Genomic DNA, 13,890 nt, shown 5'->3' with positions numbered 1-13,890 from the left:
CGGTTTCCCAGAGCACATATCTGCCTCAGGCCTGTTCGTGTTTTAATTATTGTTTCTTCATTCATCTTTTTCTCATTATTTGAAAAGAAAAAGACGTTGAAGAAGAAACTGAACGTTCCTCAGACTTTGAACTTTCTCTCTGGCTTTAATTTTCTCTTTAGTCTTATGGCCTTTTTCTTGGATTCCTCCTCCTTTCTGCTGCCCCCCCCCCCCCCCCCCCCCCCTCCCTTTGCCGCAGTCTTGGCCGGTGTGTGCAGCTTTCCATTATGGTCGGCTCTCAAAGTTAATTAAACAGGGGCATTCCTCTTCTCAGTGGCTGACTCACTGCACAGCTACTTTGCTTACTCATCCCCTGAAAGGCCGTTCAGCTTGTTGACTCCCTGATTCAAAGATTCAATCAGGAACACGAACAAGCAGAGGGGAAGCCCGATGGTCGGGGGGGACGGAGGGACGGAGGGAGGACAGTGTGATGATGATGATGATGATGATGAAGGGAATGCTGCATTTGTGCAAAGCCCAAACACACAGTGTGGAGCTGGAGTTTCCTTCCCGCCCATCAGTGAAATCACCTGCTGAGGTGATCGGCTGGATGAAAACTCTCTGCGGTCCAGGGTCGTCCAACCCTGAGACACCAGCTCCGCGTCACCGGGGTCGTGGGAGCGAGCCGGTTTCCTCTGACGTCTGAAGGTGACGCTGTCAGCCAGGTGCAAACGTCCTTCAGGTGAGGACAGTGATGGACATTTTCAGACGGAGACATTCAGAGATTCCTGGGTTTGGACTCTGTTAAACTGGAAGCGACCATCACTCCGTGTCCATCGCTCTGAGCTGCGCCGGTGAAACGGGTCCCAGCTCCGCAGCCAGAGCTCCAACACAAACAGTGACACAGCTGGCTGACAGATGTTGTTCCGGTGTGAATAAAACAGCATTTGAAATCGTGTAACAGTCTCTGTGACTCAGCCCATGGTGCTGTGGGCATTAGGCCTTTTAGGATTCACACACAGGACGCAGCAGTAAAATAACACCACAGGTAAAAACAAACTGTGAACACACGCTGTCTGTCACAGGGATGCTTATAATTAATTACAGCGCAGCCTTTGCTGACATGTTAATACATTTCTACTGACTGAGCCGGCTGCTTGTTTCTGATTGGCTGAGCTGACGACCAGGTTTCAGGACGTTCACACCTGAAATGCAGCAGAACAGAGCAGGATTTCTCCCCAGCTCACATCCACACCATCAGCTGTGTTTGTGTCATTTCACTGGCTGCAGCTGTTTAACCGAACACAAAGCCAGTTCCAGCGCCTGCGGCAGTGAAGCGGAGCCAGCGTTTTACTGTGAGCTGTGAGCGAAGGCCGGACTCATCCGTCGGTGTGTGTTCTGCAGCCGGGAGAGATGTAGTGTGTCATTCAGATGATAGCCACGTCCCCACAGAGGCATGTCATTCAGATGATAGCCACGTCCCCGCCTGATTATAGAGCAGAGACAGGGAGGTGGAGACACAGCTGTATTTTCTCCTCCGTCTCATCGTCTGAAACGTCTCAGTGTGAAGTGAAGAGCTTCGCACAGTCGTTTTACTGGAGTTTCTCCAGTTCAGTGTCTTTAACTGGAAATTTCTCTGTTTGCTTATATTACTGTTGGATTGTTGTTGTGTTGCCACAGCCCCAGAAACAGTGTCCGATCAGTGTGTGGGCTGAGGACGCCACTGCGTCACTGCTACCTGTGTCCAGAGGTGCATGACGTGTGTGTGTGAGGACACTGTCAGACCGCTGCGGACAGCTGTGTTCATTTTGTCTGTTACTTTCCCAGTTAAACAAACCCCCCGTCTTCCTGTGTGCGTACGAACAGCGGAGTGTGGAGAACAATTATGTTCAGCGATTAGAGGAAAAAACACAAAGACCTGAGATAAAAGCTTCAGGAACACGTGGACTGAATGTTCTCTGACAGCTGCCAGCGTGGAAACAACGTGCAGTGCAGAAAACATCCCAGACCTGTGAACTGGACCACACAGGTGCCAGTAAACCAAAGGTTTAAATCCTCAGTCTGACTAACTCCTCCCAGTTAAACTTTTATTACTCACATTTTTTTTACCTGAAGAAGAAGAAGATTAAAGGTTTCTGTCAATCTGCAGATTTTGTCTGTGCATCAGCGCTGAATGATGAAAGCAAGAGGACGAACTACACTAAGGATGTCTGTCTAATGCAAACACTCCAGGAAAGGAGGGAATGAAGGAGGAGAAAAAAAAGAGGACAGAGAAGTAAATGCCTTTGTCCTGGACCTGATAATGGAAGGTAATTTAGGTGGAACACTATGATGTAAGAGTTCAACAGAGATTCAGAGAGCTGAATGTGTCCTCTCAGCCGTCTGTCCTCTCTGACTGTCCACAGTCCACCTGCAGTGTAAAGACACAGGAATTTGGACCAAAGTCATAATCAGTGTAGTGTTGGGGGGACAGTGTGAATGTAATTACCTTCAGCACGCTAACACCGAATTACTGCATTTGTTTTGGGACCCAGTGTCAGATTTTCTGGTTCTGTACTGGTCCTTGGTCAGGACACTGGGAACCTGTGGTCCAGTCAGCTGATGGCTCGGTGCTGCGCTCGACACCAAACCCCACCCGTCTCTAACAGTGAGGGTTGTGTTGTGTTGTGTTGCAGGTGGTGGACTGTTCCTGGGATGAGACGGTGAAGATCTACACGCCCGCCTGTCTGTCCGCCGCAGCGCCATAGAACACGGGTGTCTTTCTACACTCGTGAGGACCCTCTCGGACAAAACGCCGTCCCCGGTCCCTTCTCTGAACCTTAACCCTAAAACCGAGACCCAGCCTTCAAACAGCCCTCTGAGGTGGTGAGGACCTGAATGTCCTGAAATATGTCCTCACTGGAAATTCTCATAATATCAGTAAATATCTGATGAGTCTGTCAGTGAACCAAGGTAATAAGCAGCCGCTGTGTTTCAGGTATAATTTGTCTGTGAATGAGGATATTTTACACGGATGTCATGAGCGTGATCCGTGACATCCGTGTCACTGCTGCGTGTTCTCCTTCATCTCAGTGACACTCAGTCAAACTGGAGAACAAATGTCAGCTGGGACTGATTCCAACATGTAAATGTCATCAGTGTAGACATGACATGCTGTCTGATGATGATCTGTGTGTGCAGTGCCTTCAATAAAGCAGCAGATATCACAGGAACACACTGACAACGTGAGCAAAGAAACACGGAGCGTCTTCTTCATCAGCTCGTATTTTAAAAACACTTAATGATTAACCGTCAGTCTGCTCGGATTCTGTGTGCAGTGTGTTCAGCTCTGAACACGTCCCTCAGCTGCTCACTGCACTTTAATCACTGACTTTCATTAGTCATTTGGTCAATAAGAAAAATATTGATTTGCTAATATTAATGCAGTTTAAGTCAAGAGCTGAGGAACCTGTGGAATGTGGTAGGGCTGATGATGATGATGGTGATGATGATGATGATGATGATGGCTTGGCCCTGCTGCAGCCAATCACAGCTCTGCTGCTGATGATGCGTGAAAGGTTTCCTCTGTGCGGCCAATCACTCTGCGGCCTCGCTTTCTCTGAGAACACAAAACCATGAAGACAGATTCTCTATGCCTCTTCCTCCTCCTCCTCTTCCTCTTCTTACTCCTCCTCCTCCTCATTTCTTTTCCTGAAAGAGGTCCCTGACTGCACCATCATGTTTCCTCATTCACTCTCCATGATTATCTGCTCCACATTCATTTGGAAACCCACATTAAAATGCATTCGAGTCGGCTCCACTCTGTTTTAACTTAAATTACTCAGCCTAATCTATATTACCTATAGTTTGTGGAATAATGGATGCGTGCATTGTTTTTTTTTTTCCCGTCCCTGCAGAGAACAGTCCGGGTCTAAATCCTCGGCCTGGTCTTAATCTCCTCACTCTTGAAAGCGTCTCCATCTTCTTCTGTCTCTGCGTGTTAATTGGAAGCTAATGGTCTGAGCTCGATAAGGCCGGATCTTCCTCCCTCGTGTCCTGGAAACTGATTTTCTGATGAAATATTTCAATTAAAATATTGTCCAAGCCATTTCCACGGCTGTTAGGAGTGATGGTGATGTCTCTGTTTCTGATGAGGAGGCGGAAGAAGAGACTCACAGAAATAAAACATGGAGACGTTTTACTCTCAGAGAGAAAAGCTGCTGGAGTTTGCAGAGATGGTTTTATTATTTTAAACGATTAAACGTTCCAGTGAGGGGAAACCTGCAGGACACGAACATTCTTCAAAGTCTTCGAGTCTCTGTCAACACTTTGTGTTTGTCTCTTTCCTGTTTCACCATCACGTTCATCACATGAGGCTGAATTTCATTGATCCGCTGATTCAGATGTTCTGCTCTGTCAGGTCTGTTTTTACGACACGTGATCACAGGATGCTTCAGTCACCTCACAGTTTGTTTATTTGCTGAGTGATTGTGTGAAATGCTTCTTTAATATGATTTAATCGTTGGGTGTGACCGGAGCTCGTCCCTGAACTTCCAGCTGAATGAATCAGGGCTGTAGTTTTGTTGCTGTGATGTTTGAGCGTCCACAAACTTTTGGCTGCACAGTATATTTCAGAATAATAATTGTATTTAAATTTTAATCCTATTTTAATTTGATATGTGTATTCTAATTGTTGTGTGTGCATACAGTCCCAGTGTCTTCTCTGCTGAGACACAGATTAACTTCAAACAAAACGTCTGCAAACTTTGCTGCTTCGGCTCGTTGGAAACTGTTGGTTTCGTTTGAAGACGTGTGTCAGTCACGTTTTTACTGTTTTCTTTCATGTTATGGATTATTTGATTAATTGAGAGGAAAGTAATCGATTAGTCGATCATGACAGATCCAGTCATGTTCTGTGCTGATGTGAAGTGTTTTCACTGAATGTTCTGCTTCAACAGGCTAATGTGCTTTTACAGAATCTGTTGATGACTTAATCTGGTATCTGTTAATGTTCTGATCCATTTCATCATATTAATCCTTTATCTGTCACGCTGAGAAAACAGATTTGAACTGAACTAATTTGCAGTGTGAGGAGAGAGCGGAGGCTCAGTGAGGGGAAGACGAGTGCTGCAGAGACAAAGCTTCGTGGAGATGTTGACGTCTCTCGGTCTCGAGCTGCGTCCATTTTCATTCGTGCCTGTTTGCTGCTGGAGACAGATGCTGCAGCTGTGGCTGAGTTTCTGCTGATCAGTGACCCCCCCCACTGTTCTAACAACTATTGAATAGATTGCTATGAACTGTGCTTCAGATATTCATGGTCCCCTGATGATGAATCCTACTGACGTTTCCTCTGCTTTGGTTTATTTAACCAACAGTTTTTTGTTTCATGAATTTTTCGATACAGTAAGTGGACAGTTGAATTTCATCTGCTGCAGATTGATATGAATCCCCTGAAGGTTGTTTGTCTGTCTCAGTCAATTCTTCTCTTGTTTCTTCAGTTTCAGTTTACTGTGTTGTTATAACGTGTAAACACATCAACAGAAGGAGAGGACAGCAGCAGAGAAGGACTCCACAGGTCACAGCTCATTACGACCCTCAGGTACGTCTGCTTGTGAAGTCACGTGTAGCCGTATCTGACTGTGCAGCAAAAGTAATGTGTGTTGTTCTTGTTTGCTGGTTGTGTTGTGGTTGTTTAACTATGAATGTCTCTCAGGTTTTATCCCATTCTATCTGCCCCCCGTGCATCTCTCTCATTGGACAAGCCTGTATAAATAAAGGTTGAATGAATGAATGACTTTCCCTGATACAGTGACCCTCCTCACCCCACCCCCCCCCCCCCCTCACCCCCCCTCTCTCTCGGGTGCACAGCCAAGAGGCGCTGCGGCAAAATGTCATATTTCACTCCCAGCTCTCAGAGGACGAGCTCCGCTGTACTGTACAGCCTCCTGTACGGCTGCTGCGCCTCTACCCTTCTCTACTGTTCTCTACTGTTCTCTACTGCAGCTCCAACTCCAGGGGATTCACTTCTTCTCCTCCTTTTTCACTCCGACACTTTCGGCAGGATTTTTCTTCCTTTTGAAAGAGAAGCGCAGAGGAACATTCTGATGAAGTCTGCTGCTGCTGCTGGAGATGATGTGTGAGAGGACACTGATGAAAATGAGTTGGAATCTTTGACCATAAACAGCTGAGGAGTGAGAGTCCTGGACTGAGCTGCAGTTTTCACTAAGAACACCGAAGTCAGCAGAAGCGGACCGCGGACCTGCTCCCGCTCCTCCTCCCTCCTCAGATCCCATTTTTATTTCTTTTTTAACTAAAAGCTCCTGAATGCGGACTGGTCTCGCTTCACATTCGGCACTAAAGGGGGGCTTTCTCCAGCTTCAAGTCCCCCCTTTCCTCTCGGGTCTCCGTCCAGCAGCAGTGCGTCGCGGCTGTGCGTAAAAACCAGATCCTCTCCCTCATCTCCGAGACAGAACCTGTCCAACCCGGGCAGCGAGCGGGGCTTTCAGCACCAGCACTTTTCTAATCTCCAGTTTGACTCTGAACAAAGCGACCGGCGACCATGGATGTGTTTAAGAGCCGGCTGTTGGGCATTTCCGTGGCCGTTGCGCACGGCGTGTTCTCCGGCTCTCTGAACATCCTGCTGAAGTTCCTCATCACTAATTATCACTTCTCCTTCCTGACGCTCATCCAGTTCCTGACCAGCAGCACCGCGGCGCTCACTCTGGAGACCCTCCGGCGGCTGGGGAAGGTCACGATCCCGCCGTTCAGCTTGCAGCTCTCCAAGGTAAAACCGGCTCCAGAGGGATCTGAAGATTTCACTGGTTCCAGAACTGGAATCGAGACTTCCAGTTCAATCTTTGTCTCTGCAATTGTTTTAAAAAAGAGAAAATAATACCAACATTTTAGAAAGTAGACAGATAGAAATACATATTTTAAATAAATAGATATGTGTTTCTTTTGTGATTAATTGGTTAGAGTATAAATACAAACGAAATTCTAATGAAATAAAACTGAAAAACATTTTTTAATGTTCTTAAAATGAATTAATCAACTACATCTACTAAATTCTAAAAATAGTTATTCATTATTGAAAAATTCAGAGATAAAATTCAAAATCGTTGAATTCCTCTGATTTTAATGTGTTCAGACCTTGTCTAACTTTTTCATGGTTTCAGCCTGCAGCTGTAAAAATGAAGATACAGATGTTAAAGTTTAGGCCTGAGAGAAAAAACAGGCAGTTTGAATGATTCACAAACTGAAGCTCAGCCTTCGTTTTAATTTTCCATCAGGACAGTCACTGAAAGTTTGTCAGCTGTTCACATTTCTCTGCACCATTAAGAAAAAACGCCCCAGCCTCCTCCTCCGGGCAGGATTCATTCATTAATCAATTAATCAATTACTTATTTACTTGCTTTCCAAAAAGAATAAATGTGTGTTTAATTTATTTTCCTGCAGCGAGAGCGCCCCCTCTGTTGGTTTTCTCCAGCCAGTTAGAATTTTAGGAGCTAATTGTCAGTGTTAGCACTGTCATCTGATTGGTGCAGCATCATCATGAGTGTAAACAACATCCATTCAGTCAGCCAGGAATCATGGGAAACGCCCAGTCAGAGGCTCCAAGCTCAGAAACTGTTTTCACTGATCCACACGTCCATTTACAGCAGAACGAATAACTTGAACTTGTGAGATAAATCTCAAAGCACGAAAACCTGAGAGAAAAGTTTCTGGATGAACAAACTTCCTTCTTAGCTTTGAGCTCAAAGTTTCTCTGAGGATGATCCACAGTTTCCTGACATGAACTGAAGTGAAAAAAGGAAACATCGACCTGATGGACGTTAGTCATCCTCAGAGACATCAGTCAGACAGATGGACCCTAACCCTGACACGACAATTCACAGATCTGCTAAAAACTGCTGACTCAGACTGAACCTGGAAAGTTCTGGTTCAGGTACAGCTGTAGTTTGTGTTTACTGCTAATAAGCATGCCACAAAATGCTAGCATGCTAACATGCTAATCTAAAATGTTGACAATGGAAAAACTGTTAAACCTCATCATGTCAGGAGCCGATACTACACCAGCTGATACGATTTTTATGTTTACTTCTGTGTGTGTGTGTCTCCTCTCTGAGCAGGAGTTCGGCTCGGTGTGTATCCTCTCCACGCTGCAGTCCACCCTCACTCTGTGGTCTCTGCGCGGCCTCAGCCTGCCCATGTACGTCGTGTTCAAACGCTGTCTGCCGCTCTTCACGCTCAGCATCGGGGTGTGCGTGCTGAGGAACGGCGTGCCGTCCATCGGGGTGGTGACCGCCGTGCTCATCACCACCGGCGGAGCTGCTCTGGCTGGTAAACACACTTTGCACACACACACAGCACACACCTGCTGGGCAGGTAACATGAAGTGTGTTTTCAGAGACCTGCTGCCTGCTCCTCCACGGAGCTGTGGGGAACTGCAGAGTTGGTGATAACATGAGTGCTTCATACCACAGTGTGACCTTTAAACTTTTCCTCTGGTGCCGTGAGCAGGTCGATGCTTTCAGTATTCACTCATAATGGATTTTGTTTGTTTTCTGTCCAAATATCAACAGAAAATGTGCTTCACACCATCTGCAGCGTTACTGCTCAGGCCCCTCACGGTGATGATTTAAGGTCAAGGAAAGATAATAATCTTGGTTTAATACAGAGGAAAAAATGCAGTGACGCGCAGCGTAACATGTGATGTGTTTATCAACATGCAATCAAAACCACGATCTTCCCACAAAGGATGATAAGTAAGTCCCAGTCCCCTGAGACAGAATATTCACTGGTGATCCTGCGGATGATGTGACGTCATGTCACGCCTGGAACAAGCAAATATTCCCTTTTTCACATAAAGGTGATTATCACCAAGATTAAACCCAGAATGACGAATCTGCCCATTAGACTCATGTTCTGCACATTTCTCTCTTAATGTTTCGCCTCCCTTCCTGCCTGACAAACACCGAGAGCAGCAGAGGAGATTGATTCAGGAAATTAATTATGTGTATTATTTTTTCTTATGACTTTAGGATCATTAACAGAAATGGACAGGGAAAATTTACTGCTGGGAAAAATGATTAAAGTGTTTTTACAACCCAGAAATGAATGTAACAGTTAATTAGTTTTACATATGAAGAAAAGCTGAACAAAGAAAAAGCTGTTAGCCGGAAGTTTTTATGTTTTCTTTTGCTAACGGAAGTTAAAGTCAGATGACGTGGATCAGAACCTGAATGGAAAGATGAGAATGGATGGAGAGAATTGAAGAGAACCGAGGGAGAGGCAGGGCGGGAAGTGACAGCTTTGAAAGCCATGGCCTTTGACCTTTGACCTTAGATTCTTTTTACTATCGACAGGATAAAAAGGAGGTTCACATAAAACGATCCAACTCACAACCTCTACTGCGATTAAAGGTAAAATAGAATCCAGTCCGGTCGCCTGTCAATCACAGGGCCGACACACAAAGACAGACAACCACACACACACACACTCACACACCTAGGGACAATGTAGAGCAGCCAATTAACCTAATGTGCATGTTTGTGGGATCGTGGGAGGAAGCTGTTGTGTGTGAGCAGCAGCTTCTTGTCTCAGTCTCAGGTTGAATGTTGGAAGTTTCCAGCCCACATACAGACTCAGCACAGGATTAATTCTCTTTCTTCTTCTCCCTCCTCCTGCTTCTTTAACTCGTCATCATTCATCTCTGCTGATTCCTCAGCTTCCACACCTTCAAACTCCTCCACTCCTCTTTTCTCTCTTTCCTCTTATTTTATCATCTCCTCCTTTAGAAAACTGATATGTTGCTCAGGTGCCAGAGAATAAATCATAAAGAAAAAACAAAGGAACTAAGACGTTACTGTGTGAAAGCCTCAGACGAGCACTTTGAGCTGGATTTCTCAGGTTAATAAAAGCTCCACAGGTTCGAACAGATCTGAGGCCACAGACACAACAGATTCCAAACCCGAGGATCAATCACCGCGAGACACAACCATAGAAATAACAGAGCTAATAAAAGGGAAGTAAAGATTCCACAGATCAGGAAAACTTCTCTTCATTTTCCCTCCAGGTGCTGGTGATCTCACCGGCGATCCGTTCGGTTACGTCACCGGTGTGTTGGCGGTGATCATCCACGCCTCCTACCTGGTCCTGATCCAGAAAACCAGCCTGGACAGTGAATATGGACCGCTCACTGCACAGTACGCCATCGCCATCATGGCGTCGCCGGTAAGGACCGCGAGGAGCTGGAGCTTTGCTTCCCACTGATGAGTTTCTAATGTTAAGTTTTACTTCTGTGATTTAGTTTTTTCAGTCTGTTTTTCTTTTCCTTCCTTTCTTTTTTCTTTTCCTGTTTTTCTCTTTGTTCCTTTCTTTCTAATCATTTTCTATATTTTGTTCTGCCTCTCAGCCACTTCTGCTGTTTCTCTTCTCTCTTTTATTTCCCTTCTTTCTCAAACTTCCTGATTCCTTTTCTTTTCTCTACCACCTCTCTCTTTATATTATTTCTCTCTCACTCCTTTTTATGACCCTTTTCTCTCCATCAGCCGTCTTCCCGTCCTTTGTTGGCACAGTGCAGCATATGTTGGCGTGTTACCGCCTCCTGTGGATCTCTCTCTCTCTCTCTCTCTCTTTTTATGTGCTTTGTTCTTTCTTTCTTTCTTTCCTTCGCTCTCTCTGTTCTTTCTTTTTCTTTTCTAACCTCTTCTCTCTCACTCTCTTTGTCTCTTCTCTCTCAGGTGCTGCTGGTTTGCTCCATCATCTCCATGGATGCCGTCAACATGTGGTCATACGAGGGCTGGAAGGACCCCCACATCACGGTCATTTTCACCCTCTGCATCTTCATTGGCTGCGCCATGAACTTCACCACGCTGCACTGCACCTACATCAACTCTGCCGTCACCACCAGCTTCGTCGGTGTGGTCAAGAGCATCGCCACCATCACCGTCGGCATGCTGGCGTTCAGTGACGTCGCGCCCACCGGGCTGTTCATCGGCGGCGTGGTGGTGAACACCATCGGCTCCATCACCTACTGCGTGGTCAAATACTTTGAGACGAAGAAGAAGAGCTTGTATGAGGATCTGGAAGAGGCGGGGAAGGATGGAGGGCTGCCCGGGGAGCCTTACCGAGAGAAGCCGCCGCTGAATGGTGACGGGCCCGCTGCTGGCACCGGATCTGATCTGGGACAAGCGCAGATGGAGGGAGTGTTGAGCAGTGACGGGCAGGAGGAGGCCGCGACGGCCGATTTGGCCAACGGTCAGCTGTGGACAGGAGATGGTGGACGAGAAGACGGAGAAGCAGGCGTGAAACCTTGTGTCATGACGGAAAAAGAGGCGCTGGAGATGCAGAGGGAGCACCTCCACAGGGAGAACACCAACCCCGGTCAGTCGCTCAGTGACAGCTATGTCGGGGTGTGGAGATCCATCAGACATCTGCAGTTTATGAAGAAAGAACCTTTGATTGATAACATGGAGCAGCAGAGTCCGTAGGGGACGGACTGACTCTCGAAAAGAAAACTGGGAAAGAATAGGAGGATAAAAAAAGGTCTTGAACATGCTGAATAAACCAGAGGAGACGAGAAGGAGAAGGGCAGAATAAAAACGACAAACTGAAGCTCCGTGTCCACTGGGAACCTCCAAGATGAGCAGTAAATTAAATAGCCTGAATGAAAGCCTGTGTTTTTTCTAAAAGTTCAGTTTCATCACACGGGGCTTTGAGAGCTAAAACAGGCTCTCAGTTCTGTTAAGAGCAGGAAACAGAGTCCTTGTCCTTGTTTATGATGAGAATAAAAAGAGGTTCCTGCTGGAGAAAAGTGGATGAAGAGTTTCGGGAGAAGCTGCCTGTTAAAGATAAATTCTGCCTCTTGTCTCCTCGAGCTCTGCGGCGTGCAGCGGGGAACAGGCTAGCCACCGTGCAGCATGATTAGGTTTGGTTTGTGTCCCCGCTGACTACACAGCTAGCCAAACAAAAGCAGGTCTTAAAGAAAAACAAGTGCATCTTGTGCAAACTGAAATATCTCTTCCAATCAGGGAACCGCAAAACGAGCAGCAGGCACCTGAACGTTTTTTTGTTTTACTGAAACCTGGATGAATTCTTGTTTCTGATATGCACTGGGGGGGTGAATTAAAACCTTTCACTCACGTGGTTCAGGTCAAGTTCAGCCACTTGTTAAAAGCATGCACTGGCCACAAAGAGCTGACCTCCGGCTGTGTTCACACTGGCTTTGTTTGTTTGAGTTTGGACGTGAGTTTGATTGTGTGTCTGCCTCTGACCCTGCAGGTCCACTGTCACACACAAAACGATGTCAGCGCCTGTTCTGAGGGAAACTGTCGGGCTTTGGTTTTATTTTCTGCTCATGTCACTGAAATATTTTACATTTCTGGTTTCCACTAATGAACTTATCATGACAGGACGCAGCTAACTGACTCCACGGGACGTCGCAGGTAAGACAGGTCATGTTTAAAAGCAGAGACTTTTCTCAGGGCCTGTGGGTGGACCAGTACAGCTGGGAAGATAAGTGCTAACGTGCTAGCCAGCCTGGAACATGCCAGTCACGGTAGCTGTCTAACCTAGCTAGCTTACTGTCAGTTAGAGGCGATAGCTGATTAGCTTGATTATCAGGAGAGTTAGCGTGTTTGCTAACAGGTCAATAATCTGTTTCAGTTTCTTCGGTATGTTGTATTTGTACCGTGTTTCCTGTGGAGCAGCTGAAGTAAATGGCGTTAGCACTTAGCTAACAAACTACGGCAGCTCCAGTTTAAGGTTTGAGATCTTAAACTTCTGCTGCCGGCAGCAACGTGGCCGTCCACAAACGTCTTAGTTACTCTGAATATTCCGTCAGTACGACTGTGAACAGTTATTGTTTTTATCAAGTCTGCTCTAAAAAAAAAAAAGGCTGCCCACCTCCAGGCGGCTCAGAGACAGTTTCTAATAAAATCAGTTAAAATCAGCCTCAGAGGGGGACGTGTGTGGGCCGCTGAGCCGACCGAATGTCTGAAGGGATTATTCACATCAGCCAGCCGCAGTCAGGTCTCCTCCACGTGTGGGCTGGAACGTTACGGACAGACACTTTGAATTAGGGCTCAGTGCTAATGATCACATCTGTTCCAATGAATTCAGCACTACACGCTGAAGTTTAGGGCTTTGATGGTAAATCTCACGTCATCTTTATACCTGTAATTTCAGTAAAGTGACAGCTGATTGGCTCCCTTAAAAACGTCTCATCTCTGATCGGTTCACAAATGTAAAAAAGATTGAAGCTATAGCAAACAAACTGTGGTCAGTGCTCAGTAACCATCAGCGCTGCGGTTAAAGAACGATGGTGGTCCAGATCCTCAGCCTCCACACCTGTGCTCGCGTTGTGTGGTAGATTGGCAGCATGTTGTAACCAGTCCTGACAGGTAGCAGTGTCTCTCAGCCTGGTACATGCTGTGGAGGCCACGCAGCGTCTGCCCCGACTCCTGAGTCTGCAGCCTCTTGTTTTCTGTATTTAACTCCAAACAGGAAACATTTATCTCCACTCTGCCTTCAAATATCATCTCTTCCACCAAGAAAGCGCTTCAGGCATCTTGAATTGTGTGGAGAGAAAAAGCTGTCAACCCCTGATATTGATTGGTATCGATTTTTCTTCTCACAGTCCCCAAACTTCATTTAACGGTACAAGAGCTGTGATGTGGCCTGGAGCTGCAGAGGACAGGGAGCGGGCTGTGTGAAGCAGCTTGGTTCACGTTACTTTGACCATTAACACTTTAAAAAAGATGAATATAGTTGTTAGAGCATGACGTGTGACGTGTTTGGTGTTTCAGATGTGTTTGTGGGTGATAATGAGTCAGTGGGCAGCACCATGATAAACTGTGGACGTGATGTTTGACTGTGACACAGACGTAGTGACTGAAGTGAAGCCTCCAAGGGAAAACGTGAATAATTACA

At 46.2% G+C, this 13,890-nt stretch overlaps 2 protein-coding genes across 4 annotated transcripts in view; both read left to right on the top strand.

Moving 5' to 3' along the window:
• Positions 1-3,659, top strand: part of pex7 (peroxisomal biogenesis factor 7) — a 26,740-nt gene extending 23,081 nt beyond the window's left edge. For both annotated transcript variants that reach the window (XM_041063890.1, XM_041063889.1), the window contains exon 11: positions 2,655-3,659. In XM_041063890.1, the coding sequence (XP_040919824.1) occupies positions 2,655-2,726 (72 nt within the window). In that variant the 3' untranslated portion in view covers positions 2,727-3,659. The remainder of the gene's footprint in view (positions 1-2,654) is intronic.
• Positions 3,660-3,683: 24 nt separating this feature from the next.
• Positions 3,684-12,911, top strand: LOC121199322 (solute carrier family 35 member D3). Of its 2 annotated transcripts, none has more exons than XM_041063887.1 (5): positions 3,684-5,557; positions 6,020-6,742; positions 8,088-8,298; positions 10,034-10,191; positions 10,701-12,911. In XM_041063887.1, the coding sequence occupies exons 2-5, from the start codon at positions 6,518-6,520 to the stop codon at positions 11,448-11,450; spliced, it is 1,344 nt and encodes a 447-aa protein (XP_040919821.1). In that variant the 5' UTR covers positions 3,684-5,557; positions 6,020-6,517; the 3' UTR covers positions 11,451-12,911. The 2 variants fall into 2 exon arrangements, with proteins under 2 accessions (XP_040919821.1, XP_040919820.1); XM_041063886.1 differs by having other exon boundaries at positions 5,827-6,742.
• Positions 12,912-13,890: the final 979 nt, after the last annotated feature.

This window comes from Toxotes jaculatrix, chromosome 19 (genome assembly GCF_017976425.1).
Source record: "Toxotes jaculatrix isolate fToxJac2 chromosome 19, fToxJac2.pri, whole genome shotgun sequence".
Lineage (NCBI taxonomy): Eukaryota > Metazoa > Chordata > Actinopteri > Toxotidae > Toxotes > Toxotes jaculatrix.
Note: the sequence above shows the minus strand (reverse complement) of the source record. Positions and strands in the feature narration are given on the sequence as shown.

Excerpts from the sequence above, each read along its gene's own strand:
- LOC121199322 (XM_041063887.1), top strand. The coding sequence starts at position 6,518 with ATGGATGTGTTTAAGAGCCGGCTGTTGGGCATTTCCGTGGCCGTTGCG. Across the intron at positions 6,743-8,087 it reads TCAGCTTGCAGCTCTCCAAG|GAGTTCGGCTCGGTGTGTAT; the intron begins GTAAAACCGGCT and ends CTCTCTGAGCAG. Across the intron at positions 8,299-10,033 it reads CGGCGGAGCTGCTCTGGCTG|GTGCTGGTGATCTCACCGGC; the intron begins GTAAACACACTT and ends TTTTCCCTCCAG.